At 43.2% G+C, this 18,070-nt stretch overlaps 1 protein-coding gene across 2 annotated transcripts in view; it reads left to right on the top strand.

Moving 5' to 3' along the window:
- LOC121281130 (F-box/WD repeat-containing protein 11) overlaps positions 1-18,070 on the top strand; it is a 170,254-nt gene that overhangs the window by 140,105 nt on the left and 12,079 nt on the right. For both annotated transcript variants that reach the window (XM_041193837.1, XM_041193836.1), the window contains 5 exons: positions 450-699; positions 2,218-2,336; positions 4,248-4,358; positions 5,957-6,035; positions 9,772-9,961. In XM_041193837.1, coding sequence (XP_041049771.1) covers positions 450-699; positions 2,218-2,336; positions 4,248-4,358; positions 5,957-6,035; positions 9,772-9,933 — 721 coding nt within the window. In that variant the 3' untranslated portion in view covers positions 9,934-9,961. The remainder of the gene's footprint in view (positions 1-449; positions 700-2,217; positions 2,337-4,247; positions 4,359-5,956; positions 6,036-9,771; positions 9,962-18,070) is intronic.

Here is an 18,070-nt window from a genome sequence, read left to right as displayed (position 1 = left end):
ATGGCTGAGCAAACCACTCAGTTCAAGGGCAATCAGGGATGTGCAATAAATGCTGGTCTTGCCCTCGGCGCCCAAATCCCATGAAAGAATAAAAGAAAAAAAGCTCGGCCCGCATGATTCTGTTCCTCTTGCTAATGACTAAGAAGTAGGGTAAGTGCACTGGGCTGAAAGGTGATCCCCATTTCAATGGTAGAACAGACTGTCAACCCTTACTGCATAGCCTAACACATGAAGAATGGCCACTGAGAGGAGATAACTGACCGAACAGGTGGTGCCGGTGGAACTGTATACCATCAGGAGAAGGTGCTTTCTATAGAAGCAGAGGAAAAATCTTGATGTATTGATTTTGTTCGTTTAGACTTTTTCATGATTCAGTCCAGTGTTAGAGTATGCCCATTGTGAAATTGTAATTCAGTGACAGCCCTTAACTAGATTGATTTATTTCCTAGGGTCTGGGATGTTAATACGGCAGAGGTTTTGAACACGCTAATTCATCACAATGAGGCAGTGTTGCACCTTCGTTTCAGTAATGGACTGATGGTCACATGCTCAAAGGACAGATCTATAGCTGTGTGGGACATGGCCTCTCCGACTGACATCACTCTGCGGAGGGTGTTAGTTGGCCATCGGGCAGCAGTCAATGTGGTAGACTTCGATGACAAATACATTGTATCAGCGTCAGGTGATCGAACTATTAAAGTGAGTTTAAATTTTTCTCCTATCTCCCACTCTGTTTTAATCTCTCTCTCTCATTTGTTTGTAAGTGTGTACTTCTCACGGTATTTGTGTGTCTGCTCTATCTGGCCTCTGTGTCCCCACCATTCCTCTCCAGCTTGGAGCATTTACCACGGAATGAACTTTATTTCAGCTCTGAAAGAGGACCTACACTCCAAACATTAACTGTTTCCTCCAACAATTCTGCCTGACCTCCAGTGTTTCCAACCCTTTGTTTTTGATCTTGTTTCACATTTCCAACATCTGCAGTTTTTGCTTTTATTCTTGTAGTGTATGTTTACTGCATCACTCTGCTTTTGTGTGTGTAAATGCATGACTAATGTTCATGCTTTAAATAGCTGTAGTCTTCTGTGAAAAGAAGCCTGGATCCTTTACTACTTATAATTTATTCTATTTTTATCCCCAGGTTGCCCTCTAATTATATTTTCCCCTTGCCTGCCTGACCTGATGCAAGGTTGGTTATACAGACGCTGCCAGGATTTCTGCCGGTACCCCTTGTAGACATTAACTCAGCCGGACAACATGCAATTCTCCCTACCCACTCCTGGTTGTGCAGAACTGTCCTTGGCGCCTGTCTGGCTCAATCTGATTCAGATCAGGGGCTGAACAGTGTGAGACTGAAACCGGTGCCCTTTTGTGCCCTGGAGACCCACTAATGCCTGTTGCTTAGGGTGCCTTGACTTTTTGTCTAGATTTACTTGTTGCAGAATGCTGTTTAAATGACATGAGGCACGTATTTGTTGCAATGAAAACGGCCCTTCTCAAAATGTTTCTTTCCGATACTGATTGATCTGTTGATTATTTGCAACATCTTCTGTTTCATATTTCCTGTGGCTTTTCTTTAATCTCTCTGGAGTGTTTGAACTGTAAAGCAGCAAAACATATAGATTCTGATCACATATTCAGTCTTCATTGTACATTTAGTACCCCGAGCTTCCCAGCCTTCCATGGCTTTGTGTTGTATTCTCCAGTTTTTGTCCCTCTTTATCTCCTCGGATGGAGTGGCCTTAACAACATCTGCCCTCTGATACCTCCGCAAATGGTGATACTTTGAGTAACAGTTGTAACGGTTGTCAGTGAATGTTGGCAAGCTATGGGATGATATGGCATGTCACTAGCAAACTCCTTTCCACTAGGAGGCTCTTGATTGCAATGAGGACTGGGTCTCTTTGCTGCATTTTCCTTCCCTCTCCCCAGCCTAGCAGAGTGGAGGCCAATTTGTAGCATCCTTATGCTGAGGCAGTTTAAATTAATTTTAACAGCCCAAACTGGGGATCAAGGTGGTGTGTGAGGTCCATGTAGCTTAATAATACATTGGGCAGGGCCTATTTCCTAGTGGTTTTTTTCTGGCGTCGTTATGTTCAGAAGCTTAGGGCTTTGGCTGCTATTTTGATCAGTTTTGAGCCTTGTGGTGGAAAGTAGAGATTTTTTTTTTGAAGTTTGTTTCCTGATGTGAGACATCTTTTGTGTTTATCCTTGCAGGTGTGGAGCACAAGCACTTGTGAATTTGTACGTACTTTGAATGGCCATAAGCGTGGAATAGCGTGCCTTCAGTATCGAGACCGACTGGTTGTCAGTGGCTCCTCAGACAACACTATCAGGTCGAGTCCATGTGCTGTTGAATCTCTGCATATATCAGTATATAATGATTAACACATTACAAGACTTTAGGGATAAAACAGACAGTGGGACCATTTAGATAACTTTAAAAGAGCTGGCACAGGAACAGTGGGCCAAATGTCTGGTGTCAGGTCCTATACCATTCAAGGTATGGGATGATAACCACATAACCATTTATCATAACTCCACTCTATCCAATAGACTGGCCACTTTGTAAAAACGGATTTGTCGTTGTGTAATATTTCTGGTAGTTTTGTAATATGCTGAAACTATTAATTAAGAATCTAATGCAGTTATCTGATCTCTTCTTTCCATCCAGACCTGTATTGAGGTAACACTCCACCAGGCACTTGGCATCCCCTGGTGTCTTGTTGAGATAATTATTCTTCATTTGGGAGCTTAAGACCCAATACTGCTGAGCTATTTATTCAAGGAAGGCATCACATTTGAGCCAACTGCTCCCGCCTTCCTGGCATCCACACATGAAGGTTGTTGGTTAACGATTAGGTACCTTGGCTGTGGAAAAGTGCCCAGCCTCTACTTGGTAGTTTCCTGTAGTCATGTCACCTCTGATTCAACTTGTCCAATCCATTGTGATTGTCGTGCTTAAGAAATGGTGAGTAAGAATTATGGAGAATGGGTGAGGGGAAGATCAGTGTTTGAGGGGAAGGAAGGGTTTAGATAATGAGGAGCGGTTATGTAAATTTGGGCATGTCAGTGAAAAAGAGATTGGGAATTAATATGATGTTTTGAGAATTGTAGTAGGACTAGATCATGTAGGCAAAGTTGAGCTGTTTCATCTTAGAAATGGGACAAGGATTGCATTTCAAGGGGGGCAAACTCAAAACTAATTTGCAGAAATGTTTGGCGGTATTTTCAGCCCTGCCTCTGCTGGCATTGCTCTGTCCTGTCAAATGGTCAATGGACTTTTGGCTGGGCTGCTGAATCTCCCACAGTGGGCCCTGCTACAACAGCGGCAGGAAATCCTGGTCATTACTTCACTAAATGAGTTTTCAATTGTAAAACAGATTCCCTAGAAAGATATTAGAAGCTGTTAGCATTTTAATGAATTAATATGTATTAGATTTATTTCATAAAATAACATTTTGTGATATGGGTAGTTTGAGATAGGATGTGGTTCAGTTTAGTGTGCTTGGGAGGAACAGGTGTTTTGGACCAATGGTTCCTGAAGCTCCCTACCACTGAAGTTCCCTTTGCATTATGTTTCGGTCTGTTGCTTAAAAAAAAAATCCAGGTTGATCATGAGTGCATCATGCAACTCCTCGGATGGTAGAAGGAGAACTGGATGGACTTTGATCTTTTTTCATCTGAAAATCTTCATGTTCCTAATATGCACAAGCCATTAGGCTAAGTAAGATAAAACTCAATAGCAGGATACATGAAAGCAAGGGGCAGTGTAACTTTGCGTACATTTGTTCCTCCTGTTTTTTACTATGTCCAGTGTAAGGATACCCCTAAGTTTGACCGTGTACAAATGTCAGTTTTATTGTTGATGTGGAAACGCTCGAAGCTTTTGTGGCTTGGCTTCCTAGACATCACTGCACAGGCTCTGTAGGAAACTGTGGGGGATGCTCACTGGCTTGGACCAGCCCAAGAGCTGACCCTGAACTCTGGACTAATCGCTGGGGGGTGGGGAGGGGTTGGGGGAAGCATATTTCCTGTTACTGACTGGGTGTGATGTTGGTACTGACACTGAGGGAAGTACCAAATGGAAAATAGTTCCATTCACCACACTGACACCTTCCACCTTTTGATGAGAATAGAATTTAGAGAAACAGATCCGTTCACTGATATAGCTCAAATATCAGTCAAATTCCTTTGTAATGTAAGAATGTTGAAATTGTCTGTAATGTCAGTGTTCCCTTTTGCAGGTTGTGGGACATCGAATGTGGTGCCTGTCTGCGGGTCTTAGAAGGGCATGAGGAATTAGTCCGATGCATTCGATTTGACAACAAAAGGATTGTTAGTGGAGCTTACGATGGGTATGTGGTCCTAATTGTGGACAATACTTGGGGAATAATCTGGAAAGAAAGGCTTTGCATCTATATAGTGCATCCAATGACCATGGGGCGCCCCAAAACTCTCTACAGCCAATGAGATACTTTTGAAGTGCAGTCATTGTTGTAATGTTGGAAAACATCCCATGGGACACATACAAATCCTGCCTATTTGCTCCTGCACTTCTATTTACCTTTTTTGAATTGCACAGGCCTGGAGTTCAGCAAGTGCTGCACACTCATTGGTGGATAAATCCCAAAGGTGAATATCAAAATCTGTTGCTATTGGCAATCTACAGTGCACAGAGGAAGAACAAGTGAAAGCTATGATATGGTGAAGGCACGTGCACCACCCTTCCTCTTTTACCAGGTTACACAATTATCTGGGAAAGGCAAAAAGATCTGAGAGCAAACTCCAGGAAATTCCCCTCTAATTCTCTCATGAAATCAAATGGAGAACTAGAAACCCTGCTAATCTTTGACTCACCCTCCCCATCTGGAAATGTCATCTTCTTTCAAATCTGTCCAGCTTCTTTTTTAAAGACTGTATGGAATCCATGCTTACCACAAACATAGGTAACCTGTTCCAGAGGGAGATAGTTGCCTGGCAAAATAAATAGTTCCTAACTTCTAATCTAACTCTCTGGCACCTTATTTTGGAATCATTTTAACTATCTATCTCAAATACCCAAAATGGTGGCAAAGACTTGGGCTCAGAAGATTTATAATGGAGGTTTATAACCCTGTATTTCTCAATTTTTAAATATGTTATTTAATATAGTCCAATTTATGTTGTTATTGATGAGGATAGTTACTACATGTAGAAAATAAACAATTTGATCCAATCAGTCTGCATTGGTATTTATCCTCCACATGATGTCCTAATCAGCCCTGTTCCCACAGCCCTTTAGGCCCCTTCCTTTCTTGTGTAACCTTTAACACTGTCCCTGCATTGTAAATATATGCCCTGAAGCTTCCCAGAACCAAATGCACAAACAAGAGCTTGCATTTTGTTTAACATCTTTCGTGGCTTTATTACGTCCATGTTGTGTACAGCAACATTCCACAACCAGCAGTGAGATAAATGATACACTAATCTGTTTTGGTGATGTTGGTAGAGGGATAAATATTGGCCATGGCACCAGAGAGATCTCCCCTGCTGCTCTTCCAATGGTGCAATGAGACCTTTTACGCCTACCTGAGAGGCCAGACGTGGCCCCGGTTCAAAGTCTGATCCGAAAGACTTCAGTAGTGTCAGCCTAGATTTTGTGCTCAAGTCTCTGGAGTGGCCTTAACCCATGACCTTCTGACTCAGGGGCCGTGACTGGCATTTTACATTGTGCTTGGTACATCGGCAGGCGTCTGCCTCACCCAAGTACGTTCCACTAATTTGTGAAACTTATCCGGTGATGAGTAAATTAATGGGTAGAAGGGGTAGGTATGCACCTACGTAGCTGTCGGAATTAAAATCTTGCAGTCCTTAGTGCATTGTGGCCGAGTTTGGCACTTCATTGCTCAGTGTTCCCTAGGGCTATATAATATTTCTCAGGATAATATATATTTATTTGTGTTTCTCCCTCCAGCAAAATCAAAGTATGGGACTTGCAAGCTGCTCTCGATCCTCGAGCTCCTGCAAGTACTTTATGTCTACGCACTTTGGTGGTACGTATCCACGCTTCAGAGTTACCAACCTAGGAATATTCCGCCTATGGGGAGGCTTGCTCCAAGCTGTCAATGTTCAGTCATGGGGAAAACAATTCCTGGCACATGTGGAATAATTGAACTCTTTTTTTAGAGAAGAGTTGTTGTGATTTCGAGTACAGTGCCTAAAATGATGATGGAAACAAATTCAATTTGTGCCTTTCAAAAAGGAATTGTATAAATACTTTAAAGGGAAAAAGTTGTATGGCTCTGGGGAAAGAGTGGGGCAGTGGGACCAGACAATAGCCCTCTTGCAGGTCAGGCACAGGCGCAATGAGCAGAATGGCCAGCTCCTGTGATGTATGATTTGATGACAGTTTAAGGTTGAACAAAACCATTTGAACTGCGGAACTATGCAATCTAGATTATGGGTTGGGTAGTGCAGTGGTTATTATACTGAAATTGTAGCCCAGAGACTTGGAGTAATCATGCAGAGAATGAGTTCAAATCCCACCATTTTGAGGCTGTTTGAGAACTTGATTTCTCTTCAACAGCAAAAATAAAAAACAGTGAAAGTGACTGCGAGGCTGCCAGACAATCCCAACTGATATACTTTTGGGGAAAAAGCCCTGCCAATCTTACCCAATCTGGTCTTAATTCCAGTCCCACAGAAATGAGTGAATTTGGAACTTTCCTAGTCTACCTTGTTACTTGTATATTAATTGTCTGCAGGTGGTGGGTATTAACTGGGGATTCACTTGTGCCCCTTGGTAACTTTTCATATGAACAGCGAGGAGGTTTCCGTGGAGGCAGAGGTCGGGGCTGGGGCGGATGAGGAAATCGTAGCAGGGGACGCCTTTATTAAACCTAAAAGGCTCCTTCACCATTGTCCATTGTGCAGTGGTTACTGTGTATTATAATCTTGAGATCGCTACAGAGCATCTGCAAGAACCGTTAGGAGCCTTCAAAGGAGAATTCTGTATTTAAGCAAACCTAATTTCTAGAAGATACCTTTGTACATTTCAACTTATATTTATATGTGGGAATGTGAAGCTGTTTTCCAAACCCACACACCTGTTCCAAAATGTGCTTTTTATTTCCTTTTCTTTGTTTTATACTGTTGATCCAACATTTTATAATAATTATAGGCTGGGAAAAATTTTCAAAAACAAAAAGCACAGCAGCAATTGACATTCCAAAATCCATCTTAGCACCAGGGTAAAATTAGAACACGGTAGAGAAGTTTGAGAGTAGCTCCCACTCCCTGTGCGTTCTCCAATTGACTGTTTCCCACAAATGTGAAGTAAAACCTGCATTCAGGGCAACATTTAAAACTGGTCTTTTTGGGATCTACGGCCAGAATGGGAACTTTCAAGCCACTGTGGGTTCCCCTAGTGCCAGTGCATCATTTCAAATGAAAATGTGCCACCAGAAGAAGTAACATCACTGTAACACTGTTCATGATGGATTCTTGCAGCGCTGACACTTCCAAATTTTGGGTTTCATTCTTCCTTTATTGAAATGCGTAACCGTTTAAATTGCCTTCAATAGGTTCCTAGACTGAATAGCAGATAAGCAATGTCTTTCAAGGGATGGCATCTGGATTAACAACTGACGGGGGCCTCAACTTTTTTCCTCCACATCCCTCACTGGATAATATTTTGCCTTTTCCTAGTAGTGCACAGCTTCCCAATTGAGATTGGTAGATTTAATTGTGTGGAAATTGTGGCTAGAAATACACTTATGTAGTGGTGTATTAATGTGCAGTGTGCGACTCGGGCCAAAAGTCCCTCCTTTCTGAAGCTAGGCAAATGCGAACCAATCTCAATTCAACATATGTCCTTCAACACACTGATGGCACTATCCCTATTGATGAATATAAAGCTACATGCTGTGATAACATTTCTTAGTGCTATGCAGTATTTATGTAACCTGTTGCATTTTTATGATCTATGTAGATTAACTGTTGAGTGCTATAGTACTGTATTCGAAGAGTACTTGTAGCTTAAAAAAATGATAATTAGGAACAGACTGAAACTATGTTGGGTGAGGAGTTGCATGCTTGTGATGTGTAACTCTGTAAATAAACACTTATAAAAGTGTGTAAGGATTGGCTCTGATTCTATCCTTCTCCTGGTTTTCTGCAGTATAGCATACCTGACTTAGCTACTCAATCTATAACCCATTGAGTTGTTAGGGAAGTCATACGCACAACGTGTTATGCAAGTTAATTTGTCTCCTTACAGTGGTCCAGATTGGGCATTGTACAGTGAGATGCAGTGTAAAGGCCTTTGGTACCCCACCAATCCCGGCCTTAGAATAGCAGCCCGACTGTGACAGACTGACTTGTGTGTTTATATCTCTGGCTGTCACCTCTGAGCAAAGTTGCTCATTTAATTTGTGAATTGGTGATGATTTTGGGTGACGGTTGCACTCCTAAATAAGCTCTGATTGGCCTTACTCTTGCATGTAAGGCCCTTACACAAAGCTGAGAGAAGCAGTTTGCGTTCCTTTCGCCCGGGCTCGATTCAAACCTCAAAACCCAGCAGCAAAAAATTAGTGTCTGCATCACTCCTCTGATCGATTCTCTCCACCACTGTCGAAATAAATGTTTGTAAAAGCGAGTCATGTAGATGCAGTTTAGAATTTTAAACAAAAGCTTGCAGTATGTTTTTTTTATAAAGCCGAGAGTTGTTGGAAGTGGTGATTGCTCTTTAGCAAAATATTATAGCCATGTTGACAGGTTAAAGACTAACACTTGCTCAAGGGTTTGGAGCAATCCAAATAAATTATGATCACTGGTTGGAAGATGATGGTTTGTTTCATGCCAGAGCCTATCCAGCATTGGAACGATGTGGAGAACCCATCACTTGTTAAGAAAAGCACCACAAGAGCTGTCGGAGCTTCCTGCTAATAACAGGAGAGTTGCTGTGACTGCACCTCGCCGTTCTGTATCTAGAGAGGCTTCACACACAACTCCTGTGCAACTTTGTCCAACCATGCATCAGTACCTCTATTCCTCTCTGCTTAAATACCAGTACCCATCAAAGTAGTGAAATGCCTATTGGACCAGAGGGAAGCATCAGAATCGCATTAAGTCATCAGGAGAGCTGCATCAAGGAGAAACGCCTAACTGATGCTTGACAGTGTAGCAGTTGCCTCCACTGGGGACTGAATGGAAGGGACAAGTACGACAGACCTTGTGATCCATGAAAGTTGGTTTTGAAAAATAAGGAACTTTTTTTCGCTGTCGGGAGAGTTGGTAACCAAAGGCAACGCCTTTAAGATAATTGGCAAAACGACCTGAGGTGAGATGAGGAGAGTTGTTGTAAGCAGTGATTTCTGATGACTTGATATGCATTGTTTGAAACAGATTCAGTAGTGACTTTAAAAGAGCATTGGATATGTACTTGAAAAGGAAAATTTGCAATGCCACAGGGAAAGAGCAAGGGGGTGGGGCTATCTGGATAGACACAGGTACAAAAGTCTGCATGGCTGTCTTCTGTGCAATAAAATTCTAACCTCTGGAGCCTGCGTTTCTGTATTTACAAGTGATGTTGGCAACCTGAGTATTATCAGTGGTATATTCTCACTCTTAAAATGTCCTGAAAGGATTAGGTCACAATATCAATCAGATGTCAAGTAGAAGATAGTCCTATTTCATCAGAATATCCCTGAATACTGTATGGGAGAAACCTCTTTCATTTCCAGCAGTGATTGTTTCTGTATATTGACGTGTCATTGACTTTGATTGCAGGAGCACTCTGGCCGGGTATTTCGACTGCAGTTCGATGAGTTTCAGATCATCAGTAGTTCTCATGACGATACCATTCTGATCTGGGATTTCCTGAATGTGCCATCAAGTAACCAGAACGAAACACGTTCTCCATCGAGGACGTACACATACATCTCCAGATAACGGAATACGTGGCCACTACCTGGAGCAGGTACTCCCGATTTCAGTTTTTCACTTGCCAGATCTTTTTCACTGCTCCCTCTCTTGGTTGCCCACTGAACAGGAGCCTGCACCCCTGTCCCCCTTGTCCCAAGCAGCTGTACCTGTGTTGCTCTGGAATTAGGCAGTGTTTATGCAAGGGATGCTCCGAGATGGCTGTTTCTCAAGAATTGTGTGCACCTTATCTGAGTTCCACAGCACCCATTAACAGCTAAACTTGGGTTCACATCTGGCTATGCTGAGAATGATCCAACCTCCTCCTGACTCCCTGCCAACATTGCTGTGATAGCATTGAGTATTTCCTGTTTACTATGCACTACAGGAGTAAAATACCAATTTGAAGAATATATAAAGAAATAAACTAAGGTACTGAATATTCTCAAGTTAGAGGAACATCCTTTTTAGGATTAACGCATAAAGAAAGTATCTTCAATGTTCTGGCTAAGAATTACTGAGCCTGACTGAGAAATTAGTGAAGCCGGTAACACAGAATAGTACTGGGAGAGGTGTCTGAGAAAGCTTGGATTAACATCAGTAAAGATACAGTCAGTAACAAAGGGTGCTGGAGGAGAAGAGTTACTGAGTGACAGTGAAAGAGATTAACATCAATGGAGATACAGTCAGTAGCACAGGGCATTGGGGAGATGGGTTACTGAGTGACAGTGTGAAGGAGCTGAATTAACATCAGTAGAGATACTGTCGGTAACACAGGATACTGGGAGAGGTGTTACTGAGTGACTGAGAAAGCTTGGATTAACATCAATAGAGATACAGTCAGTAACACGGTGTAGTTGTCGGGGGGGAAGAGGGAAGAGGGGTTACTGAGTGACAGTGTGAGGGGGCCGGATTAACATCAGTAGGGATACAGTCAGTAGCACAGTGCTGAGGAGAGAGGGGTTACTAAGTGACAGTGTGAGGGAGCTGGATGAACATCAGTAGAGTATGTGCTGGGGAGGATGTTATTGCAGGGAGGGATTACTCAGTGATAGTGTGAGAATCTATATTAACACCAGTAGAATTACAGTTGGTAACATGAGGTGGGGTAGTGAGTGATAATGTGAATGAGTTGGATTAACATCAGTTGAGAGATGTTGGATCATTGATTAACTTGTGTGCTTGAGTGAGTGGTTAATTGTTGGATGGTGCAGACTGGTCTTTGAGTCTGCTCTAAAGGCATGCCCACAGCAGTAAATCTCTGCTGCTTCTTGCAGCTTGTGATCTTTTGTACCAATACAACAATTGGGTGATAAAATTTAATTGTACTGCAGCAGCTCCAAACTGAAAGGCTGGCAGCTTTGCAAGTGAAATGAGGTGGTCAACATCTGACCTTATATTTTGCAGGCATGTTTGCTACATACCTTGTTAGAAAGCTTCTGTCTTTTATTACCCTTGGGCATTATAGAGTTCCAAATAGGAAGTTGTATTGATTCTGTTTGCTGTCAGGCATACACACTGCATTTTACAAGGCTTCCTTAAACACCAAAGCAGTTTGGACCCGCTTCATACATTGGCCGAGTCTTGGGGATGTCTATCTGTAGCTTGCCTTCACAGACCCCAGAATTAACTAACCCAAAACTGAGGCAAGTCTTGTAGCTTGTTTAAGATATACAACTGCATCCCTGATGAGGTGAGCTGCAGTATGCCAGAAACACTTGCTATGAGTAAATTCATGGCATGATCTGAATGTAGAATTGCTGAAACAGGCCAACTCATGGACAAAAGCCAAATTTTGATCTTTGGGGTAGATAACAGGTTCTATATTATGCAACAATCTTGATTTCAGTATTTTTTTCATTTTTAATCTTGTTTTTGTTCATGGGATGTGGGTGTTGCTGGATGGGCCAGCATTTATTGCCCTTGAGAAGGTGGTGATGAGCTGCCTCTTGAACCATTGCAGTCCTTGTGGTGTAGGCACACCCACAGTGCTGTTAGGGAGGGAGTTCCAGCATTTTGACCCAGCGACAGTGAAGGAACGGCGATATATTTCCAAGTCAGGATGGTGAGTGTTCCCATGTGTCTGCTGCCCTTGTCCTTCTAGGTGGTAGAGGTCATGGGTTTGGAAGGTGCTGTCGAAGGAGCCTAGATGAATTGCTGCAGCATATCTTGTAGGTGGTGCATATTGCTGCAATTGTGCATCGGTGGTGAAGGGAGTGAATGTTTAACATGGTAGATGAGGTGCCAATCAATGGCTGCTTTGTCCTGGATGGTGTCGAGCTTCTTCGAGTGTTGTTGGAGCTGGACTCATTAGGCAAGTGGATAGTATTCCATCATACTCCTGACTAGTGCCTTGTAGATGGTGGACACGATTTGGGATTCAGGAGGTGAATTACGCTCTGCAGAATTCCCAGCCTCTGACCTGCTCTTGTAGCCACAGTATTTAAATGGCTGGTCCAGTTCAGTTGCTGGCCAATGGTAACCCTCGGGATGTTGATGGGGGGGATTCGGCGATGGAAATGTTATTGAATGTCAAGGGGCGATGGTTAGATTCTCTCTTGTTGGAGACGGACATTGCCTGGCACTTGTGTGGCATTAATGTTACTTGCCACTTGTCAGCCCAAGCCTGGATGTTGTTCAGGTCTTGCTGGATATGGACACGGACTGCTTCAGTATCTGAGGAGTCACGAATGGTGCCAAACGTTGTGCAATCATCAGTGAACATCCCCACTTCTGACCTTATGATGGAAGGAAGGTCATTGATGAAGTAACTGAAAATGGTCGGGCCGAGGACACTGCCCTGAGGAACTCCTGCAGTGATGTCCTGGGACTGAGATGATTGACCTCCAACAACCACAACCATCTTCCTTTGTGCTAGGTATGACTCCCAACCAGCAGAGAGGTTTCTTCCTGATTCCCATTGACTGTCAACAACCCCTTCCATCGCTTGGCTGAAGATAGAGAGTAGACAGATGGAGCAGTAATTGGCCGGATTGGATTTGTCCTGCTTTTTGGGACAGGATGTATCTGGGCAATTTTCCATATTGCTGGATAGATGACAGTGTTGTAGCTGTACTGGAACAGCTCGGCTCGGGGTGCGGCAAGTTCTGGAACACGAGCCTTCAGTACTATTGCTGGAATGTTGTCAGGACCCATAGCCTTTGCATATCCAGTGCCTTCATCAGGTTGACACCTGATTTTTGGGTATGCCTGGTTCTGCTCCTGGCATGCACTCCTGCACTCTTTATTGAACTAGGGCTGAACCTGGCTTGGTGATAATGGTAGAGTGGAGCATATGCCAGGCCATGAAGTTTCAGATTATAGTTGAATGCAATTCTGCTGCTGCTGATGGCCGTCAGCACCTCATGGATGGCCTGTTTTGAGTTGCTAGATCTGTTTGAAATCATTTAGCATGGTGGTAGTGCCATTCAACATGAGTTAGGGCATCTCCAATGTGAAAACCATAAGATGTAGGAGCAAAAGTAGGCCATTCAGCCCATTGAGTCGGCTCTGCCATTCAATGAGATCACGGCTGATCTGATAATCCTCAACTCCACTTTCCCGCCTTTTCCCCATAATCCTTGATTCCCTCACTGATTAAAAATCTGTCTATCTCAGCCTTGAATATACTTAATGACCCAGCCCCTACAGCCCTCTGTGATAAAGAATTCCACAAATTCACTACCCTCTAAGAGAAGTAATTCCTCCTAATCTTTGTTTTAAATGGGTGCCCTCTTACTCTGAGGTTATGCCCTCTGGTCCTAGACTGTCCCACAAGGGGAAACAACCTCTCAGCATTTGCCCTATCAAACCCCCTAAGAACCTTATGTGTTTCAATAAGAACGCCTCTCATTCTTCTAAACTCCAATGAGTGCAGGCCCAACCTACTCAACCTCTCCTCATAAGAAAATCCTTCCATACCTGTGATCAGCCTAGTGAGCCTTCTCTGGACTGTCTCCAATGCCAGTGTATATTTCCTTAGGTAAGGGGACCTTTGTCTCCACAAGGACTGTGTGGTGGTCACCCCTATCAATATTGTCATAGACACATGCGTCTGTGACAGGTAGATTGGTGAGGATGACATCAAGTAGGTTTTCCCCCTTGGTTCCCTCCCCACTTGCTGTTAGACCCAGTCTAGCAACTATGTCCTTTGGAATTTGGCCAACTTGATCAATAGTGGTGCTACTGAGCCACTCTCAGTGCCTCCCCCAAGTGATGTTCAACATGGAGGAGCACTGATTCATCAGCTGAGGGGTTGGGTGTTAGGGGCGGTAAGTGGTAATCAGCAGGAGGTTTCCTTGCCCATATTTGACCCAATGCCATGAAACTTCACTGGGTCCAGGGTCGATGTTGAGTCCCAGGGCTTATCCCTGCTGACTGTGTACCACTGCGCAGCCACCTCTGTTCGGTCTGTCCAACCAGTGGGACAGGACATACCGGGGGATGGCGATGGTGGTGTCTAGGACATAGTAATACCCACCAAGTCGTATCTTACAGTGAGACAGCTTTCCCACTTTTGGCAGAAGACTTCCCCGCCCCCAGTGTTAATAAGGAGGACTTTACAGGGTCGACAGGACTGGGTTTGCTTGTCGTTTCCGGTGCCTAGGTAGATGTTGGGTGGTCTGTCTGGTTTAATTCCTTTTTGACATTACTGTAGCAGATAGATTTAACTGAGTCACTTGCTAGACCGTTAAGAGTCACATATAGGTCAGACTAGAATGGCAGATTCCCTCCCCTAAAGGACATTAATGAACCAGATGAGTTTTATGATGGGCAGTTGTTTCATGATTACCATTACTGAGACTAGCTTTCTATCCCAGATTTATTAATCTGAATTTAACTTCAACTAGCTTTTGTGGTGGGATTTGAACCCATGTCACCAGCATATTATCTGGGCCTCTAGATTGCGGATCCAATGACATTACCACCAGCAACACCCCCCCGCCACCGCCACCGCCACCACCCCCACTCCCAACTGTGGTTACGTGTGTGTGGCTCTTGGGCGTTTCAGGGTGTGAACTTACACAACTCTTTAAACAAAGAACGCATCGGAGCGGGGAGGTCAGGAGGGCCATTTGGCCTTTCAAGCCTGCTCTGCCATTCAATAAGATCATGGCTGATCTGTTTGTGTTTTGAATTCCAAATTCCCATCTACTTCTAATAACCTTAGATTCTTGTTAGGCAAGGGAATCTATCTACCACCGCCTTAAAAATTTTCAATGACCCTGCCTCCACAGAACAGAGTGTTTCAAAGTTACACAACCCTCAGAGAAAATAAATTCACCTCATTCTCTGTCCTAAAAGGGGAACTCCTCGTTGTAAAACAGTGCCCCTTAGTCCTGGACTCACCCACAAGAGGAAACATCCTTTTCATGTCCACCTTGTCAAACTGTTCAGGATCTTAAATACTTCAATCAAGTCACACCTCGCTCTTTTAAACTCCATGGAAACAAGCCCAGTCTATCTAAACTTACCCCATTCCAGGTATCAGTCTAGTAAACCTCCTCTGAACTGCCTCTGACACATTTATATCCTTCCTTAAATAAGAAGAGCAAAGCTGCACACACTATTTGAGATGTGGTCTCACCAGTGCCCTGTATAACTGAAGCATAACATCCTTACTTTATGTTCAATTCCTCTCTGAATAAAGGATAGCATCCCATTAGCCTTAGTTCAATTCCTCTCTGAATAAAGGATAGCATCCCATTAGCCTTAGTTCAATTCCTCTCTGAATAAAGGATAGCATCCATTAGCCTTAGTATGCAGCTACAGCAAATATCTAATTTTTAGGACCCATGTACTAATACACCTAGATCTTGCTGCAGCTTAGAATTCTACAGTCGTCTCCATTTATGTAATGTTCTGCTTTTTTTTATTCTTCCTGCCAAAGTGAGCAACTTCACATTTTCCCACATTACACGTCATCTGCCAGATTTTTACCCACCCACTCAACCAATCTTTATCCATCTACAACCTCCCTATGTCCTCTTCACAACATGCTTTCCTACCTATCTTAGTGTCATCTGCAAATTTAGCTACCATGTCTTCACTCCCTTGATCTTAAGTCATTGATATAAATTGTAAAAAAATTGAGGTCCCAGCACAGACCCCTGTGTGATTCCACTCGTCACATCCTACCAATCCGCAAAAAATCCATTTATGTGTACATTCTATTTTCTGCTGCCTGCCAGCCAGCCAATCTTATCATTGCTAATATGTTAACCCCTACACCATGAGCTTTTATTTTCCACAATAACCTTTTCTGTGGCACCTTATCAAATGCCTTCTGGAAATCCAAGTACAGTACATCTATAGGCTCCCCTCTATCCACAACATGTTACTCCTTCAAAGCACTCCGATAAATTGGTTCAACATGATTCCCCTTTCATAAAACCATGCAGACGCTTCTCGATTATCTGGAATTTTTCTAATGCCCAGCTATGACCTCCTTAATGATCGTTTCTAACACTTGCCCCACTACTGACATTAAGCTAACTGGCCTATAGTTTCCTGTTCTCTGCCTCCCTCCCTTCTTGAATAAAGTGTTTATGTTTGCTACTATCCAGTCTGATGGAACCTTTCCAGAATCTAGCGAATTTTGAAAAATTAACACCAACGCATCTGCTACCTCATTAACCACCATTTTTAAGACCCTAGGATGAAGTCCATCAGGACCCGGAGACTTGGCAACCCACAGCTCCATCAGTTTGCTCAGTACTGCTTTCCTAGTGATTTGTAATTTCACCAAGTTCCCCTCTCCCCTCTGCCTCCTGATTTACAGCTATTACTGGAATGTTTTTTGTGTCCTCTATAATGAAGACAAGCAAAATATTTGTTCATTTAATTATTACTATTAACCCTCCATTCTCTCTCTAGAGGACCAACACTCACTCTACTTACACTTTTCCTGTTTAAATACTCTTGATACCCATTTTTATATTTCTAGCTAGCTTTCCTCTCATACTCTAATTTCTCTCTCCTGATTAACCTTTTAGTCATTCTCTGCCGTTCTTTATATTCTGACCAATCGTCTGACCTGCCACTCATCTTAAGTTTGATGCTTGAGGGGATTACCCTCATGCATTGACACTGTCCTGGTCCAGATTAAGCCAAACATCACCTGCTCAGGCCAATGGACTTCAGTTGCCTCCAGGACTTTTCTATATTTTCAAAGCAAATGCAAACCAACTACATGAAGTAGTATCTGTATAACCTGCTCTTCCTCCTTCCCAATGACACTCCAAAAGCCCTTTCCATCCTCCACTCTACTCCACCGGCCTTCAACCTCATGGAACTGAGATCCAGGGTGCCCACTGTTGTCTGCTCTGTTATGAATGTTACCTGCATTAATTCTGGTTCCTGACAGCCTAGCTCCGAAGTGATTCCAGACCTTAATTACTGCCCATCTTCTGGTCGTGTCTTCATCTATACCTTTGCTGTCTGGAGGACAGCAAGACCATGTGTGACCTATAAATTCACATGAATATAGTCACAACATACATGTTCACCTTATTCTCAGAAGAACAAAGACCTCTATAGCAAACATGTGATTGAAATGTTTGCTAACAGTAAGTAGATATATACCCTAACTGTAATTCAGTTATCCTCTTAAAATGCTTGCTCTCTAGCCCATGTGCCTGTTATTTTGGTCTTGTAAAGAAACAAAGTGGAAGAACACAACATGCCAGTCTGCATGGTACTGTTTGATGTCACCTCCTCTCCATCGACTCCAAACCACCCAGGAATGGCCCATTATTTGGTGGCACTCTCAACCTCACCCCCTTTCCCCAAGCGCATACCACCCCCATAGATCTCTATCAGGAAACCAAACTTATACTGAGGCCCTGAAACTCCCTAAGCAGCAGGACTACAAGCAGCCTGGGCTGCTACATGTATTTCAGTGAATGGAGATATGGGCACTAGAATCCCCTGTGCATCCTCACAGTCCTATAGTGGCACACAAGTGAATTCAGGACCTGGAGCAGGAAGGATACCACTGCAAGCTGATAGAGGTTCTAAGGATACTCTCGCATCACTTGGGATATAAACTCTGCCAATACTATCTGTACCCAATGGAGCAACTCCACTTTATTCATTTGCCTCCTTCCAAGAAGTTGCCATAGTATTGTACAACGATGTATATTAATGCATAAGAACAGCTCAAGTT

This window comes from Carcharodon carcharias, chromosome 8 (assembly GCF_017639515.1).
Source record: "Carcharodon carcharias isolate sCarCar2 chromosome 8, sCarCar2.pri, whole genome shotgun sequence".
Classification (NCBI taxonomy): domain Eukaryota; kingdom Metazoa; phylum Chordata; class Chondrichthyes; order Lamniformes; family Lamnidae; genus Carcharodon; species Carcharodon carcharias.
The sequence above is the reverse complement of the archived record's forward strand: the minus strand, read 5'-3'. Positions and strand labels throughout refer to the sequence as shown.